This window comes from Schistocerca americana, chromosome 2, assembly GCF_021461395.2.
Source record: "Schistocerca americana isolate TAMUIC-IGC-003095 chromosome 2, iqSchAmer2.1, whole genome shotgun sequence".
Taxonomy (NCBI): domain Eukaryota; kingdom Metazoa; phylum Arthropoda; class Insecta; order Orthoptera; family Acrididae; genus Schistocerca; species Schistocerca americana.
The window spans coordinates 734487495-734508077 of record NC_060120.1 but is presented as its reverse complement, the minus strand read 5'-3'; the positions used below and the strand labels follow the sequence as shown (position 1 = coordinate 734508077).

The following is a 20583-nucleotide window of genomic DNA, read 5'->3' as shown; positions in this document are numbered from 1 at the left end:
GTTTTGTTCAGGAGGCTTGCTTTAATATGACCGAAAATATTCTAGATATTACCCTGTATTTCTCTAGCCATCAGATACTATCCCCCGTCATACTAAAGTAATACAATTCTACATTCTAGCTTTTTGTAAAAGTCGTCAAATACCATAGATTTCTATGCTATACTCTGAAAATCAGAGTAGGTACTGGGACTGTTCTGATGTTATATATAAACAAAGATTCTGTAACTTACCAAACGAAAGCGTTGGTACGTTGATAGAAACAACACAAAAACACAAATTTCAAGCTTTCGCAACCCACGGTTGAGGCCTGGTGGGTAATGGGAAGAGAGAATATACTGAAGGGCAAGTTCCCATCTCCGGAGTTCGGATAGGTTGGTGTTGGTGGGAAGTATCCAGATAACCCGGACGGTGTAACACTGTGCCAAGATGTGCTGGCCATGCACCAAGGCATGTTTAGCCACAGGGTGATCCTCATTACCAACAAACACTGTCTGCCTGTGCCCATTCATGCTAATGGACAGTTTGTTGCTGGTCATTCCCACATAGAATGCATCACAGTGTAGGAAGGTCAGTTGGTGAATCACGTGGGTGCTTTCACATGTGGCTCTGCCTTTGATCGTGTACACCTTCCGGGTTACAGGATAGGAGCCAGAGGGTAGGGAAGGTGGTTTGGGGATTTCATAGGGATGAACTAACAGATTTTAAAGGTTAGGTGGACGGTGGAAAGACACTCTTGGTGGAGTGGGGAGTATTTCATGAAGGATGGATCTCATTTCAGGGCAGGATTTGAGGAAGTCTTATCCCTGCTGGAGAGCCACATTCAGAGTCTGGTCCAGTCCCGGAAAGTATCCTGTCACAAGTGGGGCACTTTTGTGGTTCTTCTGTGGGAGGTTCTGGGTTTGAGGGGATGAGGAAGTGGCTCTGGTTATTTGCTTCTGTACCAGGTCGGGAGGGTAGTTACGGGATGTGAAAGCTGTTGTCAGGTTGTTGGTGTAATGGTTCAGGGATTCTGGACTGGAGCAGATTCGTTTGCCACGAAGACCTAGGCTGTAGGGAAGGGACCGTTTGATGTGGAATGGGTGTCAGCTGTCATAATGCAGGTACTGTTGCTTGTTGGTGGGTTTGATGTGGACGGACGTGTGAAGCTGGCCATTGGACAGATGGAGGTCAACGTCAAGGAAAGTGGCGTGGGATTTGGAGTAGGACCAGGCAAATCTGATGGAACCAAAGGAGTTAAGGTTGGAGAGGAAATTCTGGAGTTGTTCTTCACTGTGAGTCCAGATCATGAAGATGTCATCAATAAATCTGTACCAAACTTTGGGTTGGCAGGCCTGGGTAACCAAGAAGGCTTCCTCTAAGCGACCCATGAATAGGTTGGCGTACGAGGGGGCCATCCTGGTACCCATGGCTGTTCCCTTTAATTGTTGGTATGTCTGGCCTTCGAAAGTGAAGAAGTTGTGGGTCAGGATGAAGCTGGCTGAGATAATGAGGAAAGACGTTTTAGGTAGGGTGGCAGGTGACCGGCATGAAAGGAAATGCTCCATCGCAGCGCGGCCCTGGACGTGCGGAATATTTGTGTATAAGGAAGTGGCATCGATGGTTACAAGGATGGTTTCTGGGGGTAACAGATTGGGTAAGGATTCCAGGCGTTCGAGAAAGTGGTTTGTGTCTGATGAAGGATGGGAGACTGCATGTAATGGGTTCAACATGTTGATCTACATAGGCAGAGATACGTTCTGCGGGGGCTTGGTAACCAGCTACAATGGGGTGGCTGGGATGATTGGGTTTGTGAATTTTAGGAAGAAGGTAGAAGGTAGGGGTGCGGGGTGTCTGTAGGGTCAGGAGGTTGATGGAGTCAGGTGAAAGGTTTTGCAGGGGCCCTAAGGTTCTGAGGATTCCTTGGAGCTCCGCCTGGACATCGGGAATGGGATTACCTTGGCAAACTTTGTATGTGGTGTTGTCTCAAAGCTGACGCAGTCCCTCAGCCACATACTCCCGACGATCAAGTAGCACAGTCGTCGAACCCTTGCCCGCCGGAAGAATGACGATGGATCGGTCAGCCTTCAGATCACGGATAGCCTGGGCTTCAGCAGTGGTGATGTTGGGAGTAGGATTAAGGTTTTTTAAGCAGGATTGAGATGCAAGGCTGGAAGTCAGAAATTCCTGGAAGGTTTGGAGAGGGTGATTTTGAGGAAGAGGAGGTGGGTCCCGCTGCGACGGAGGACCGAACTGTTCCAGGCAGGGTTCAATTTGGATAGTGTCCTGGGGAGTTGGATCATTGGGAGTAGGATTAGGATCATTTTTCTTCGTGGCAAAGTGATATTTCCAGCAGAGAGTGCGAGAATAGGACAGTAAATCTTTGACGAGGGCTGTTTGGTTGAATCTGGGAGTGGGGCTGAAGGTGAGGCCTTTGGATGGGAGAGACGTTTGGAGGAAAAGTTAACTACTGAATTAGGGTGTTGTGGTTCCAGATTGTGTTGATTGGAATTTTGAGGTTTTGGAGGGAGTGGAGCTGGAAGTGGGAGAGAGAGAGAGAGAGGGAGACAAAGAAAGAAATAAAGAAAGAAAAGAGAGGTGTGTGTGTGTGTGTGTGTGTGTGTGTGTGTGTGTGTGTGTGTGTGTGTGTGTGTTACTTGTATAGTTGTTCTATTGTGGTGAAGAGTTTTGTTGCACAGTGATGTGTATTCATTGAGTACTTTCTTTCCTTGGGCTATTGATTTTTGGATGTGGTAGTTGTCTTCTACAGTTAATTTTTGGTATAGGCTGCTGCTAGTTTTTAGGATGTGAAGGTCAGTTTCAATATTTGTTAGGTGGTGGTTGATAATTTGAAATCCTTCAACCGTTTGGTAAACAAATATTTCAGGTTGTAAACTTCTTGGAATACAGTCCAGCAGTAATTGTCTACCACTACCATTAATTTATAGAAATTACTAGACATTATGAATGCAAACTTCAACTGTCATTCAAATTGTTGAAATGGTGATATCAAAATGAAAAGACAAAATAGTGTTCAATTACAGATTTATTCACTCAGTTCAGTTATAGCCATAAGAATTAATTATTTTTGTGAATGGTTCCACTTGTTTCGCCACCTTTTGCCCAGCTTCCTTAGTCAGCTTCTGCAAGAAGATTAACAACATTTAAATATGTTTCATGTTTTAAGTCAAGGCAGGCAGTACTGATGGAAATTTAACATACAATGCACAGTGAAGAACAACAACAACAACATAACTAACAAATAAGTTATGGCTAGAAAAGTAATCAAATAATATTAGAACAGTTAAATGAAAAATCATCGAAGTACAATACTGTGTCTCCCAACACCTGAAAAAACTCATCTTCCTGTAGCCAGCACTTGGGCAACTCATACTTGGGAAAGCCTTAGCAGCCACGCCACTTCTTTCATGTGCATGTAAAGCTTGACATCTCTTTGTGCAAATTGATTGAGAAGGCTGGAAAATGGTTCAGGTCATACAACCTTCCCCACCACTCAAGCTGACAAGATCATGTCGGCACAATTTATCCCTCACGATAATAGAAGTTCAAAGTTTCAGAGGCTGTTCTAATGGAACATACACTCCAAGAGCTGACTAGTGACCAGTTACCAAAAGCCTTAAAAAATGAATGGGAACAGTTTTTTTCTTAGAAGAGTTTTCTCATTTTTGTTACACAAATGCATAATTGCTTGGCACTCTAAATTTGTTGAAAACAACATTACAACACCATGCACAAAAACTTTAAAGATTTAGTTGGCAATTAAGTGTTTCAGTGTTTTGTACATCAAGAAGCACTGTGTTACATTTGCCAGCATGGACCACATGACGAAATTGATGGCACAAATAGTATATTTTCTGAAGTCACGAATTGTTACACCATCAGTTTTAACATTACTAGATAGAATTTAGAAAAGTATTAAGATTATCTATATCACTGCAAAGTATGTTGGCTGAGAGTCATGCATGCAACAATTTTGTAACGATTTCTGAAAGGAGAAAGAAAGCAGGTGTAGAGGACTTGGGACTTGTCCACGTACTTTAACGTCTTCAGTAAAATGTGAGGTGGAACGCAACTTATTTCTAAACTGACGGGAAAAATACCTTTTAAAAACCATACTGTTGGAGGGAACCTGTGACAAAAAATATTCGTCTATATCCCTGATGTTAAAGAAAACAATTTTGAAGAAACCATTGTGGTGTCTTAGTATTACAGAAACAGTTTTCTAGAAGTTTTCAGGACACTGCACATATCACATCTGTTGTGTGCATTTTTGTAACATATTAAAGAATAAAGTACTTCTACATAACAAGCTGTGTTGTCACACCACTGGAGTGGAAGACAATGAGTCTACACACACACACACACACACACACACACACACACACACACACACACACACACACACACACACACACACACACACAGAGAGAGAGAGAGAGAGAGAGAGAGAGAGAGAGAGAGAGAGAGTTGAGTCACCCCAGTTTCCAGAACTCGGGAAGATGTTGAATGTGGGTATTGTATCACGGACTCAGTCCCTTTGACCGTTCAGAGAGGCCACTAAAGCCATCCAAAGATGTAAACAATCATGCATGAGCAGCACTTATTAGACGGAGGGGGTCTGACAGCCAATCAGCTCCAGTCATTCCACCAGGAAGGAGGTACACAGCTCGTGCTGTCTGTAGTTCAACCACGCCTTTCAATACCGCAGTTTGATCAAGTCCAACTATGCCAGGAAGGGCACTTAACAAGGGAAGTGTCCAGGTGTCTAAGTGAAACAGAGCGATGTTTGGACATATAGGAAATACAGAGAGGAACTGTTGACATTCCTCTCAGGTCAGACAAGGGCTACTACTGCAGTGGATGACTGCTACCTACAGATTATTGCACTGAGGAACAGACAGCAATGCCACCATGTTGAATAATGCTTTTAGTGCAGCTAGTGGATGTCTTGTTAGGGCTCAAACTGTCGCAATAGGCTGCATGATGCAAAACTTCACTCCCGACATCCATGGCAAGGTCCATCTTTGCAACCACAACACCATGCAGCACAGTACAGATGGGCCCAAAAACATGCCGGATGGACCGCTCAGGATTGACATCACGTTCTTGTGAATGACTCTTCAGGATAACGACATCGCTGGAATAGAATGGCCAGCACGTTCTCCAGACATGAACCCTATTGAACACACCTGGAATAGGTTGAGAACGGCTATTTATGGACTACATGACCCACCATCCACTCAAGGATATACGCCAAATCGCCAATCTGGGGACAATATGGACCATCAGTACCTTAATGAACTTGTGGATAATATGACAACAAACACAGGCATGCATCAATGCAAGAGGACATGCTACTGGTTATTAGAGGCACCGATGTGTACAGCAATCTGGACCATCACCTCTGAAGGTCTTGCTGTATGGTGGCACAAGATGCAATGTGTCGTTTTTATGTGCAATAAAAAGGGTGGGAATGATGTTTCTTGATCTCTATTCTAATTTTCAGTAGTTTCCATAACTCTTTGAACCAAGGTGATTCAAAACTTTTTTGATGTGTGTACTCAAAACTTAGATGCACCTGTGCAGGACAATGGACTGCAAGTGAGCTGCTTTCAATTTCTATTACATTCTGTTTGACATATGAAGTCATACTTTTGACTGCTGTCAGCTAACCAAAGAAAATGCACTACTAAAAGGAGATTGCTACTAATGCTTAAGACAATGTTACCATTGAAAATTTTTGTATCCATATTTCCATTCAAACATGATTCCACAACACATTACAGATCAAGATTGAAGATAGAGCAAGATAGATAAGAAAAATTATGGAACTTTAATGGAGGTAGTGAGGGTTAGCCATATTGAAATAGTCTTCTATGGACTACAAAACATTACAGGCACCGTATCATTTTCAGTTGATTCCCCTACAATCAGTTCTTAAAAATTATTCAAAGAGCAAATATGAAACATATGCAAAGGAGAATTTAGAATATGTTCTAACACTGATAAAAATGAATTGATGCAAACTTGGAAAGTGATTTAACAATATGAACACATCGCATTACACTTACAACTCTGAGCAAAGCCTGCATAACTACTCAAATTTCTGAAATGTTATTAAATAATTTTGATACCAAAGATAAAGCAGAGGCAGCACAATTTTTTTTCCTCATTACTGATTTGTGACGACTTAATTTCAACATTTTCTCCTCAGGAGCATTAGACACACTGAGACGATACAACACAAAAGGACACGTAAAAGAAGTTGCAGAACACTTACCAGTGCAACACTTTTGTTTCCACTAGGATGACAGAATATGCAGCAATGTGACTCCATACAGTAAGACAGCATGAATCACATTTGGGTCATTCCATATCAAATCACCCAATAAAAAATAAATTTTACACCCACCTCCTTAGATTTTTATGAAATTTGGCTCAAATGGTTCTAATACCATCCTGACAACACCTGCAATTTTTTTTGCTGTGTCTCTTACAGTTTCTTTTATAAATTTTTAAAGTTTTTATGTTTTGCGTTTTCTGAACCTTCGGAAATGGTCAGTTTAATTTGTATTCAAAACTTTAAATTTGCTTATCTTAAAAACTGAGATATCATGAATTTTTGCAGCAAGTTTATTTATTATACATATTTGAAGATAAAAATGATGCTATTAAAATATATTAATATTTTCTATGAAATATATATATTTCTTTTGTTTAACGGATGTTTTGTTTTATAAGAATTGCAGTATCTCGAGTCTCAGACCTGATAGAATGCTCAAATTTGTTTAAATTTACTCTTAAACATATAGGCTACTTGATAAAACAAAAATAATGATGGCTTTTTAACATGTTTATTAATTATAGTAGATTACATTAGAATTATGTACAAAGATAGTTTACTTACGGCACTTATGTATAACCCAACTGATTGCTGGAAACATTGAATTTTTTGAGTAATTTTGTCTTTTTAATAAACATTAATGCTGATTCAAACTGTTTTTCCACTTCATCCAAGAGCTTTCAGTTCTTTTGATACAGTCTTTTTTGAAGTAATACATTCTCCCAGTGCCGCTTGATTGAGGTGTGTCTAGTACACAGACTATGTGCTCCAAAGGCACTATGCAGGAATCTTCTCTTTCAGGCCAATAAAATGATGCAGCGGGTCCTGAAGGATGTAGAAATAGAATTTCTGCATCCTCTTCATCATTGAATATTGTTTTTACCAGTCCAAAGTACCAGTTACCATCATAATTTGCAGCCACATAGAAATTTATGGATGGTTCAACACGAACCCAATCAGAAGAAGAATGGAAAGAAAAGACTAAGGAGGGTTTTACACTATCTGTAGTCCTAATTTCACGGTTGTTTGTTGGAAGTGGTTTGAAGCTATGAAAACTTCTAGTTCCAGGAATGGTTCGGGTTGCTGAAAAACATTTTTCTAGTTTTAACAGTAGCAAATCAGCTTTTTTGTCAATGAAGTGAAAATGAATGTTTTCAATATTTTTTTCACAAAACTTATACACATCGATTGCTGTCACTATTTGTTCTTTGTCTGAAAGCTGTAGACTGGCTTTCCTTAAAATTCTTTTAATAGGGCCATCACAAATTGACTTCCCATGACTTGTTGCAAAAAAAGAGAGTGTTGGGCCTTCAAATTAAAGTCTCTCAAGTGTTCAGTCAAATTTTTGAAACTGTTTCTATTTTTGTACTGCCCAGCACAACCATCTGTAAAGTAGTGAACTGAGTCAATGTCAGTATGATGTAATGACAGCCACTTTGTAATTTCTTTTTGTACAAAGTTAACAAAACCAGTGTCATGTTCTTGATCATCACTAATAAAACAGTGGTTGGAAACAAAAACATTGTTTTCCTCATTTCCTAGAAAAACTCCAACTGGGTGTAGAGTACAACCACCACTATTCCAGTGGTAACTTTGGATCTCATTTTGTATAACAAAGGAATAATTTTCACTGAAATCCATCACAATAATTGCTGTTTTGGGTGGTGGGTCTTCTTTCAATCTTTTAAAGGCTGCTGATTGGGATTTTGCTATAAACGAGTGTGGGGTGAGCTTTTCCAATGACCTAACCAATAAAGAAATGTAGTCTTCAACACTGATAGACTGTTTGATCATTCCTGCCCTGTCTGTGTTAACCCACTGACTGATTACAATTTCTTCTTCTAAATCATAATCTTCACTTAGTTTTTCAGTTAAGCACTCTGTTAGTGCAGTAGTTGCAGGACAGCTGTTGCAATGATGTAGCATGCAGTTTTGGTTTTCTGTGTTGCACACAAGCATCTTAATTAGGTCTTTATAAGATTCTTCAATTTTCACAGCATCCAGTAATAGTTTAACATTCTGGTGGATACTGCATACACATACAGTGTGTGTACCCGCAGCACCAGCAAGGATACACCATTTAGGTCTCAAGAAACCAAATTTTGAAAATCCTACTTCTACCTCGGGATTCTCCCATTTGAAAGAATAATAGAGTTCTCTCAAGTTACAAAAAATGAGTCTTTTTTGCATGTACACATTTTTTTGAACACTTACTTTGTCTTTTGTTCCAGGTAGCACTCTGGAACTTTCATCCTTTTCATAAAAATCTGTTACAAGTCTTACTGTATTTTCAGAAAGAGTTTTACCTTTTTTTGGACCAGGAGTTTCCAAAATACCCTTTTCAGATTTTAGCTTTCTAGCTTGTCGCACCATGTACTCACTCACATTAAATTCTTTCATCACTTTATTTCGAGTCCAAGAATCTGGAGCCAAGGTCAGAATCTGGATTTTTCTAGACCTCCCAACAGATGAAATCTTCTCTTTCATAAGAGAAATCATTACATCAAAATCCTTTGCTTTCTCAACCACACTTTTATCTTCTTCGTCATCATCAAAACTTGGTGCATCATATTTTAATGCTTTTGAAACCGCCTTTTTTGCAGTGTTTTCAATACTGCTAACCTTCCTTTTAAAATAAGACCCTTTACTTTGTTCTGACAAGCCATGAAGCTTTATCGGTGTTAAACCTAAATAATCAAGAGCAATGTTTGTTTGTATGAGGGATTCATTTCTGGATTCCAATGATTCTAATTCAACCATGACTTCATCATCTGTTTCACTTTCATTGACTTCAACTCTTAATTTTTTCTCATAAAAGTTACGGCATGTTGAGCAAAGCTTTTGTTCAGGTTTTATGCTAATATTTTTTGTCAGTAATTGTTTAGAAAGATCCAAGCCTACACTTCTCAACGATTTTTTGATGGGCTTCTTGTGTTTTTTAGTGGGTCTACACATGTTGTTTGATACTTTTCAAAAACATTTAAAAAGTAGTAGCTGTGGTGTGAACATATATTCTTAAATTCACAGATTAATTCCAGATCTTAAGTGGATCAAATCTTTTTCTTCCTCAATTCTGATACCAGTTGTAACTTTTTTGAAGGTGTGTAGGTTGTTTGGAAACAGATTTTTTAAATAACCCTACACTACAGGTTTGAATATCTGACATACTGATTTCACTTTTGGTCTGATTACTGTTCTGGTTACTTTTGTAGGATATTGGAAAAGAATCTCTAAACTAAGCAACAGTACTTACTGAGAGTTCGAATAAACTTAAAATACTATCCAAGCACTATTTAACACTAATAATTTTTTACTTCAAAACACAGGTGTAACAATACAAAATCCAAGTGTACATTGTTACTCCAAAAAGACAAACTTATTTTCGGTGTCTAAGTCACTTGGCATTTTTTATTTTTAAAATATAATTAATATTATTTTAAAAATTAGGTAACTATTAAACAGGTTAAAAAGCCAACACAATTTTTCTTTTATCTAATAGCCTATACAATTAAGAGTATTTTAAAACAAATTTGAGCTTTCTATCAGGTCTGAGACTCTAGATATTGCAGTTTTTGTAAAACTAAACATCCGAAAGCTAAAAAGAAAAAAAAAATTGTAAATTTTTTTTCCATTTGGAAGAATTTAATATATCTTTATGGTAATTTTTTTAACATTTAGATATAATGCACAAACTTATTCCAAAATTTCATACTGATATCTTGAGTATTCTTTAATATACAAATTTTTTTAGTTCTGAGGACACGTTTGAGTTACAATTTCCGACTGCTGAAACAAAGCCAAATCTAAAAACTTTAAAAATTTATAAAAAACTATAAGAGATAGAGCAAAAAAATTTTACAAGTGCTTTCAGGATGATAAAAAGTAATTGTACCAAGTTTCATCAAAATCTGACATGGTTGGTGTCAAGGCCTGGGTGACTTGACATGAAATGACCCATTTCTGTTTCAGTTTCAATAATGAGCACTTCTGAAGAGCACATTGTGGCTTCAAGTAATAAGAAAAGGAAGTACTGGGCGCACCATACAATGAATAGGAATTGCACAGAATCAATCCAGACAGTCACAACTAGCATTACCTACTTAAAGCAAGACAAATTTCAAATTTGCTGTTTTTCCTACTGAAAAGCTACTCATTACAGTAATGATATTTGTTGAAAGTGCATGAATCACAAAAATGCCCCCACAGAAGTTTATTTTTAGCAACACCAGCTATAGTTATGTCAACCTAAGTTGATCCATGGCAATTGCAAAGGGCTGAGCACAGCAGCTTCACAAGTCTAGCTCAACCAATAATGTTACACGATTTTGTAAACATCTCTACAGCAATTTTTCATAAGAAAAATCATTGCATTTAAAGCAAGTTCAGTCACCAACAATGACTGGTGAGTTCTGCATTGAGGTTAACAATGAAGAAGTGGAATAAGTGTATAATAATAAAAATTGTGACATCCTCCGCTTCATCCACCTGTTCATTCAGAAGTAACAGGTATTTAGCTTTAAGAATATCTGCCACATGGAGCACAGACAAAGAACATCCAGCCAATATCTTCAGCTTATCACTCCCCACATCTTTGTTTCAATAAGTTTTCCATTTCCAGCTTTGGCTTTTATCAGCAACTTATGTAAAAGAAACACAAGGCAGCTCCACACAGCAGGCAGCAATAGCACCAGTGTGACATGTAGCTGCCGAACACATTAACAATGTGCAATATACCTCACATTGCCCTGAGGACAGAAATATATAACTTCCCTCCAGTGTTAAAAATTATGTTAGCTGTATTTCATATGCTGCAAGCTACAACCTTAAACTCACCAAATGTAAACTGGCCAGTGACTGCATACTTCACTCCAAACTTTTCAAAATATTTCCACTGATTCACTTATTTGCAAATTACCAAAATAACTATGAACAGTAGCAAAAAGCAAACAAGTTTATCATCTTGGTGTGATGTTGGAATGTAAGATTTTTTGCCAAATGGTTTCCTCAAAATCAAACAAGAAATACCAATAGTAGATAATGAGCACAAACCCAAACACCATTGTTTTTAATTTAGATGAAAGTGTGGTTTTACTGAGTAACTATATGGACAAAGTTTGCTTCCTCTACATAAAATCTTTTGAGGTACTTTCAATTCCCCTTGTTTATTGTTGCATGGAGCCGCCCCGGTAGCCGAGTGGTCAGCGCGACAGACTGTCAATCCTAAGGGCCTGGGTTCGATTCCCGGTTGGGTCGGATATTTTCTCCGTTCAGGGACTGGGTGTTGTGTTATCCTAATCATCATTTCATCCCATCGACACGCAAGTCGCCGAAGTGGCGTCAAATCGAAAGACTTGCACCAGGCGAGCAGTCTACCGGACGGGAAGCCCTCGTCACACGATATTATTATTATTATTATTATTTTTTATTGTTGCTTGGAGCATTCAGCACTGTTGCACCAGGAGATACAGGTGTCACTGTCTTGTTACTGTGTGAACCAGTTAATGTCACAACCATGTTTCTTCCAAATAACATTTTATTGCCCGAGTGTGAACTGTTTTAAAGTCAATTTTTTCCTGCAATCTGAACCAGCCGCCATCACTTGTGCATAGTTTAGAATGTGGAAATAAAATATAGCAACAGTTTTATCCAATCTGAAGATTAGTTTGATGCAGTTCTCCACAGTACACTATCCTCTAGCACATGCTTCTGTGCATAGCTACTGTAACCTCCATTTGAACCAGCTTACTGCAGTCAAGCTTTTGCTCCCTCGACAATTTTCACTGCCACACACTTTTTCATTACAAAAGGATGATTCCCTGAAGCATCAGGAAACAATTTTTCCTGGACAAAGCCTTGATACTCTTAGCAGCTATTCTCTATCAGTTATCGCAGCATCAAATGATAACTATTGTTATTACATTGTAGTATAATGTAATAAGAGTAGTCACCATTTGATGCAAGCAAAATAATTTCTTCTCAGTGGACAAGAATGTAACAGTCTGCCCTAGTTGAAGCGTATACAGGTTCATTTCACATGTGGGCCAATAATTGCAAACAAATTACAGTAAAAAGAATGGGTCCCTCGCTCAACAAGCAGTTCACCTGAAAATACCACCCTGCATTTCTTGTCATTACAGTTCAAAAAAGTTTGTTTAAAGTTTATACTACAATATATTCTGACCTTAGGGATTTTTTAAAGGAACAGCTGTCTAACATGAATAGTTTTGATGAAAGCAAAAGGCAACAGTCAACCTTCGTTCAATGTTCACAAGGAACTAATATTAAAACTTAATTACAACACACTGGTGAAAGTGTCATGTTAGCTCATAAGTAGCACCTTTTGGAGAAACATTTGGGCAAATTGTACTTGGCAGTACAAGCATAAAAGAATGAACATGAGATGGCAGATTATACCTGTCTCAAACTAACATGTTAATGACTACACAAAATAGCTTTACTGTTTCTCCAGACAGAAAGAGACTCTTGACTAATCCTGCCACTAACTCATGCTAGTAGCAAACAAAAACACAAGCACTATAGTCAAGTCTGTAAGATGACCCCTGACAGTTTGAAGTACCACTAAAAGCCTTCAACTGCAAAATGTCAATGGCTGCATATGAAACAAGTCTTCCACAGAGCTGCAACCACATGAGTTGTTGCCACATAAATTTACAAAAGAGCTTTATGCTACCAGAACTACCTGCCCAGCTTGCTGCAACTAATGGGGGGGGGGGGGGGCATCTTATGCCACTGACTGGAGGTTAATGGATCTTATTAGATTAAACCAAATTCACAAACTAAAATCATAATATTGCAAACTGCAGTACATACCTTAAGACAGTTACGCTTGCGGATATTCAGTACAGACCGGACCTTCCTCTTTGTTTCAAGGGTCCTAACAACCTGCTTGTACTTCCATCCCACTTCATGAGAGAGTCTGCCCAAATGGCAGTACTGATAACACAAACAAGAAGTTACAAAATGAAGCACTGAAGTCTTATGGGTAAACATTAACCAATTTTAGTCTCATTCACATTTTCTGTATCATGGATACTCAAATAATGTAGGTAATAAATAATCATTGACTTTACTCAACAAGAAAAAAATTTTAGAATTAAGTACTATTTAGCAATAATTATTAGTCTCACAATTATCATATGTCAAGATTAAAAATTATTCTAAGACTTTTTGTGAAATGCTTCATCAGAAGCCATGGATAACATTAAGAGCCAACACTTCAATGTTACAGCATGGAGCAAAAGTACAAATTACAGAGTAATAAAACATTAGCCCCAATTTTATGTTCAATACATTTGCATATTAAAGGAACAATAAGAAAGAATAACTTTTCAGACTGTTTCTTGTGTGTAATTCGATAGTTATAAATAAAAATGTGAAGTTTACAAATTCATCACTGTGGAATAAATAGTTTCGAGCCTTAAGCAGCACACCTCACAGAACCAACACACACCACAGTAAAATAGACACTCACAGAGTGTGACTGTACATAATGCAGAGTATATTTGTTCAATAATTTGCCTCATCCATTTTGTGTACTTAATTAAGAAATTCAGAGCAGCACAGTTGTGTTATCTGTGTAATCAGAGCATTTTGCTAATTTTTCAATAATAGTATGAACTTGGCTGAAGGAAACAAAATTTCCAGTATTAAGCAAAAGCCTGTCAAGAGCTTTCAGGAATATTGGCCACTGAGCACAGCAATAAGAGGAACAATGTCACATCCTTTTCCACAAATCTGATGTCACAGCATTCAAATAAACAAGTTAAAACCAGACTTGTGTTTGGTATTTTTGCTTTTAACATTCCACTGAGAGGGTCACAAGGTTTATTTTACATAGGGCATGAAAGTCATATCTACCTAAAAGAATTTCATTTGAAGCAGAACTTCTACACATGAAGTAAACGATTGTCATGTTTGGTGTGCCACACAAGCCTATTCACAGCATGTTCAAAGACATGCTGTACATCACATTTGAAATATGTAGATAATTTAAAATTAATGACAATATAATACTTTGACAAAATACTTGCCTTTCGTCCTGGTTTCAAGCACATAACCCTCATAGCTCCAGGCACCACAAACCTCTTTCTTCTATCGTAAGGTGGTGGACAACCTTCATAAGCTTTAAGCCTCTTCAGTGCCATTTTCCCCCTCTCTGTCTTATGTGGCAACATACCTGAGGGGGGAACTAATCGTTAGCTGCAAGACCAACATTTCCCCTTTACAGCGCAGTATGCAAACACACAATGGTTCAAATGGCTCTGAGCACTACGGGACTTAACATCTGAGTTCATCAGTCCCCTAGAACTTAGAAACTACTTAAACCTAACTAACCTAAGGACATCACACACACACACACACACACACACACACACACACACACACACACACACACGACGCAGGATTCGAACCTGTGACTGTAGCAGTCGCGCGGTTCCAGACTGAAGCGCCTAGAACCACTCGACCACACCAGCTGGCTTGCAAACAACACAACAAACTCCTGCAATCAAGACAAATTTTACAACATTGAATTAGCATTCCTTTGGTTTTGAAAGAGGTAAACTGTACCATACGTGCTTTAAAATTTATATCAATGTCTTATTTCCAAATATTTGCTACACTGCACAACAGACTGCTTTTGATATGCCTCTAATGTATCCACACACATCACAGCACTTTCTTAGCACACAAACTACAAGCTCTGAAACAATGGAATCCCATACTACTGAAGACTTTTGCACTGACAACTAAGTAAACAGAAAAAAATTGGATAAGCACCCTAGCCGTGTGAAATTCGAACTGTACATTGCCACACAATTGTAGTAAAGTTAGCATTCAAACTATCTCCAATTGCTGCTTGAACAAACGTATAGTTTTCAAGTGGCCTTTAACAGTAAATTTACAAACCTCTAACAGTTCTCCACAATATCTTGCTTGGTGCTCTAAAATGGTATGGTCCTCGTGCTGGATTAACATTGCACCTTTTGCGAAGGAACGAGAGGTACTTCAACTTTGCCCTGGAAAAATGTAATATTTTTAAGCATTTTCCCTAAAATAACAGTCTGCAAGAATTACATTTCAGAACAAATGTCTCTGATACAAACATAATTAAATGTCATTAATCTGACTATCACTTTTATGTTACGAAAACTAATATCAATCTTTTCAGTTAACATAGGATAGCTATGATTTTGTCATCAATCATTTCTTGTAAAATTTAGACATTTTTCAAACTCCTTAAGATATAAAAATGAGATGTGTGAATTTTTAATTTAATAATTTGAGATCACTGATCTAAAATTGAACAGCTATCAACAATTCACATAATAGACCCACATAACAGAAGAAAACAATGAAAAACGTCACTGATCAATTTAACTTGTGTGTGTTTCAAAGTACAAGATCTACACAACACATTTTGCTATTTACTTGACCTCCGCACTTACGAGTTCAGCACAGGGAGATGTACCTATTTCTTCAAATGTAACCAAATAGAGGACAAAGCTTATGTAACCATTGTTAAGAGTTCTGTGTAATTTTAATCTACTGGTCAATGGATTAGGAACTCTTATTCAAGCTACTATTAAGAAGCTTATGCAGAACATTTACAGATCTTTTATTTGAGGCATATCGTTGCCAGACTACATAATTAATAGATTTGAGATGAGCGGCCCCATAAAAGGCATCAAATTAACAAGTCAACACAATCATACACGAAATGACAAGAAAGGCCAATTACTAGGATTGATGCAGTTGCCCAAACCCAAAGATTTGTCTTTAATGCCCAACTTTGTTCAATTATTACTGCAGTTCATATGTGGATCTACAGAAGACAATATAAAACTGCACATTAATAGCTCTTAAAAACACTCTTCAGAAGGTTTCTCTTCAATGGCAGTTAATCAGAGTATTATGCACCCAAGTAGCCTCCCTATGTAAAGAGCACAGGACTCTTAGTGTAAAAAAGCATAACTATTACATTAACTCTTAGAATAGCATCCAATCACAAGACTGGGTCAGAAGCTTTAGAACTTTGATGCAGTTCTCAAGAAACATGCATCTCTAGACTCTGGAATGTAAATATGCTTCTGACTTCACGATTCACCAAAGAAACATGTTACAGCAGAGGGTATCAACTAGTAACTTCTTTTTTTTTTTTGCAGGTTACTAGTTAGTGCCAGTATGACCAATTGATTACATGGCCAATTAAATATTTTGAAATTTAGACCTATAATAGGGCTACAACCATTTAATTTTATCACTGCAAGTATGGCATTATTTGTTATATTTTCTTTGCTTTGTAGAAGTACTTCTTTTATTCTGTTCTTACATACATAAATATAAAACTTGTTCAGACACAAATATTTCAGGTTCAGGCTTGCTTGGGAGAATTTTAGATTTGGCATTTATTTTACACTGAGATACAGTTCTCACAGAAAGTTTAGAGACAGATCTAAATGTCCAGTCTGTCTACATCCCTAAAGCCACCTTCAGTCACTATTTTATTAGATATCTCAATTGCAGGTTGTAAGTTAAAACTTGACTGTTCTGGTAATTAAATTTTTTCAGATTTAATTTTTACTGACACTTCACTATAGCAAAAATTATTATCCATACTTATTTTGGGAACCTCAAATTTTCCCCCAGTCAAGTGAGTGGGACAATTTGTCCATTTTGTTCTGCATGCATTGACTGGCAACAGCACAGTCGTCTCCTCCCCCCCCCCCTCAATGTCCCGTTTGTAATGTAACCACCATCAATATGTCCTAACCGTTGCCAATTTCAAGTCACCACAGAATGAAATTGCAAAATTTACAAAGAAAATTTGAGCAGCAACCACACGAGTAGAATATACCCCCGCCAAAAAAAGAATCTTTTATAGCACAAAAGGGGATTTTTAGCCCTGTTTACAAATGAGCAAGGGCAATAAAATTTTACCCGAAAACCCATTATTCAATATGAAAAACACTGACAAACTGATGACAAATTGATTCAATGCTATTTAGACCAATCCTCAATTTTCTGAAAGTTTTAGACTGATTAACTCGCACATGCACAGTTATGAAAATTGCATAGCTAGGATTGAGCATGGCACTTGGTTCAGCAGTGCCCACCAGTGGTCTCATGCCAATCTATGGGTTGAAGCATTACAAAACTGGAGATGATGCACATCAAATGTAAATCCATACTGCACGAAAATTTATTACCTCTGAATAAAGTTGACACTTTGTGATGGCAGATGGGGTGGCTGTAAATGGATGGAAAATACATTTACAGTCACTCGCATCAATCACCACACCATGTGTCAACTTAGTTGGTATGGATAAGTCCACTCATGAGTAGCTGCAGCTGCATATGCATACGAAAATTAATAGCCCTGATAATGCTGTGCTATTAACAGCATGAGCCTATTCAGTTCGGTCACGAAAAAGTGAACTGTTTCAGATGGTAAATATAGCCTACAGAAGAACGAATTTGCAAACAGTGAGTTTAACAAAATCTTTGCAAAATTCAGCCTCAATCTGACAAGAATTTTTAGAAGAAGGCTTTCTAGATACATATTTACAATATGTTACATCTTACAGCTCTCATGAAGACAAATGTTTAACACCAAAGCTACTATTTCAAGGCTGACTAGTAATGGATTCTGCCCATTTTCATAAGCCATTATAGGTGACAATCTGTTAGGAGCAGATATTTTGGATGTGAGTTAACATAGTATCACTGATGATATGGCTCCCACGGTAATTACTTATTACTCGCACAAACAAAGTTGACACTCTGTGCACTGGCTGACAGGAGTGACTAAATCGGAAATGCCTTTACAGTGGCTCCCATCTGCAACTGCGCCAACTTTCAAATTGGTGCGCATAATACATATTTTGTGACTCACGTAACACAGGCACGATATACAAGTGGGAAGACTTAATTAGAACTGTCCATACTAAATTTACCATACATAAAAAATACAGTTACCATATGTACCACATTCTCTGTGACAATGTTAGTAACCACATTAGAATCATCCACAAATTTTAGTCTGTATAACAGGCGGCCTTTGAAATTTGGCACCCAGGAAATGAATAACAACCTTGATTTTACACACACTTTAGGCGTTTATCTCATCCTACACTCTGGCTACTACATAGGTATTAACGTATTTTTTCACTTAACTATCGGTGTTACATTTATACTACGATGCTCTTACATAAGAATATGCTCAGTATGTCTTATTCAACATGCCGCTTCAGGCGCAAATTACCAATGACATCACTGCAAAGTCTGATATGAAGTAACAAAGAAATTACGTTAATTACCTGAAGAAATTTCCCGAAATGTTGATCTGTTCACATCTCACGACAATTACTTTGTTTCCCTGTAGAACAGTCTTCGCAACTATAGCTGCAAGCCGTCCCAGGAGATGGCCCCTCCCGTCGATCAAGATTGCCTGGAAGAGGTTCATTAACCACACTTAATAAAAATTGAAAACCACATATGCAGAACTACGTAATATTTAACTACAGTTAATTCTGAAACACAGAATTAGAACTATTACAACTTTATTTTCCAGTGATTCTGTAACACGAAGTCAGCATATGCGAAAAACAAACATATTCGGTAAGCGAAGGTCTAACGACTCAAATGATGCGTCCAATGAATATCAGACTGCAATTTAAATCATTCTACATCAGTTAATGTAGGTAAGATACATGCGTCATCACGTATTTATTCCTGAAGGATGAACTACTCCACAGCATCTACTTTGATTTTTACCACGTGGATGTTACGACGAAAATACATACAAAGCACACTACACACGACCGTCTAAAATTTATCAATGCAAACGAGATGAACCAACAAGCATACTATAACAAATTATTATTCAATGATACAGTTTTGAAAACAATTAAACTTTATTTTCCTCACCTTCTCACTAAACCCAGTCATCTTTCATACTCCACAAGAAAAGGAAGCCACTTCCTTTCAAATATAAATGGTCCAAAGACAATCCACTTATTCGTCCAAAGAAAATATGATATACGTCGATTGAAAGGGTCGATTCCTAAAATCATGAAGGATAGCTGTTACCAGTCACTGTTTATTTATCACCACAACGCGTTTCACAGGGTAAAACCTCCATCATTAGGTGGATTTAAATTTCTTAGTACGACACGTGTGTATGTGTTGTGTTGCGATTTTTTGGTGGGACTTGTGACACAATCTAGTAGAGAAACAAAACACTACTTGCGTATATCTAACGGTATAAATGAAATAAGTAAAACAGAGTACTTCCAGAGGTAACAGGTTCCTTTCACTGCCTTAACACATCACATCCCAAAACCACGTTCTGGAATAGTGTTTTGTTTCTCCACTGGACAGTGCTACAACTTCCTCCAAAAACTCGTAACACAACACACAAACAAACACACGTCATACTAACAAATGTAAATCCACCTGATGACAGAGGTTTAAACTTCTGAAACGCATTGTGGAGATAAATAAACAATGTCTGGCAACAATAAATTTGTTGTTCGTTTAATGTCAGTAACAGTCGCAGTAAAGCCTGACTTAAAATGTTCGCATTTAAAATCATGGGGGATGTCGTAAGCATCACAGACTTTTCTTCCTGACGTGGCCATGTGCACATCTCCATGTTTCGTTTTGTCGCGGTTTTCGTGGTGGATAACAGTTGTTTGCTTTCTTTATTTTTGTTATTTGTTATAAATTGTTTCATTTCGTTATTTCTTTTGTTAAAGTTTCTAATAAATAACGAAAGATTAAATGAAGCAGTGAGGTAGCAGTGTGAATTGTATGATAAGATCATACTAAATTATTTGCTTTCTGCTACATTTATAAAGTGGATTTTTAAACTTGCTGGTACCGTATAGAATATTTTACAATAAAATGGGTTGGAATATAGCTGTAACTTGAATTTATGGGTATGTTGTTAGGCATTTGTATGTTTCATAAAGAGAAGTACTGAAAACTTGAGACACTGCAAAAGTGGCAAAACGCTATTTGTGAACACTAGGTAATGTATTGTAGTTGTCTGTTTGAATATGAGTTTGTGGCAGGTTTTAAATAGCGCTCTGGGTTGTGTGTGAAACAGTTTTGCAACTATCTGTTGGCAACATTTATGTGGTTTCATCAGCTAACCCTAGTACGAATAAGGCACTTGAACTGTTAAAAGCCAGATAAATTATGCATAGAAAGCCTTCAAA

The 20583-nt window shown here is 37.7% G+C and overlaps 1 protein-coding gene across 1 annotated transcript; it reads right to left on the bottom strand.

Annotated features, from left to right (window-relative positions):
* Nucleotides 1–3004: 3004 nt before the first annotated feature.
* Nucleotides 3005–19436, bottom strand: LOC124595698 (60S ribosomal protein L13a). Its single transcript, XM_047134558.1, has 6 exons — nucleotides 19289–19436; nucleotides 18679–18809; nucleotides 15269–15378; nucleotides 14392–14537; nucleotides 13172–13294; nucleotides 3005–3119 (listed from the first exon to the last, which is right to left on the bottom strand). Exons 1-6 carry the CDS (start codon nucleotides 19307–19309, stop codon nucleotides 3036–3038), a joined length of 615 nt encoding a protein of 204 aa, XP_046990514.1. The 5' UTR covers nucleotides 19310–19436; the 3' UTR covers nucleotides 3005–3035.
* Between the last annotated feature and the right edge of the window lie 1147 nt (nucleotides 19437–20583).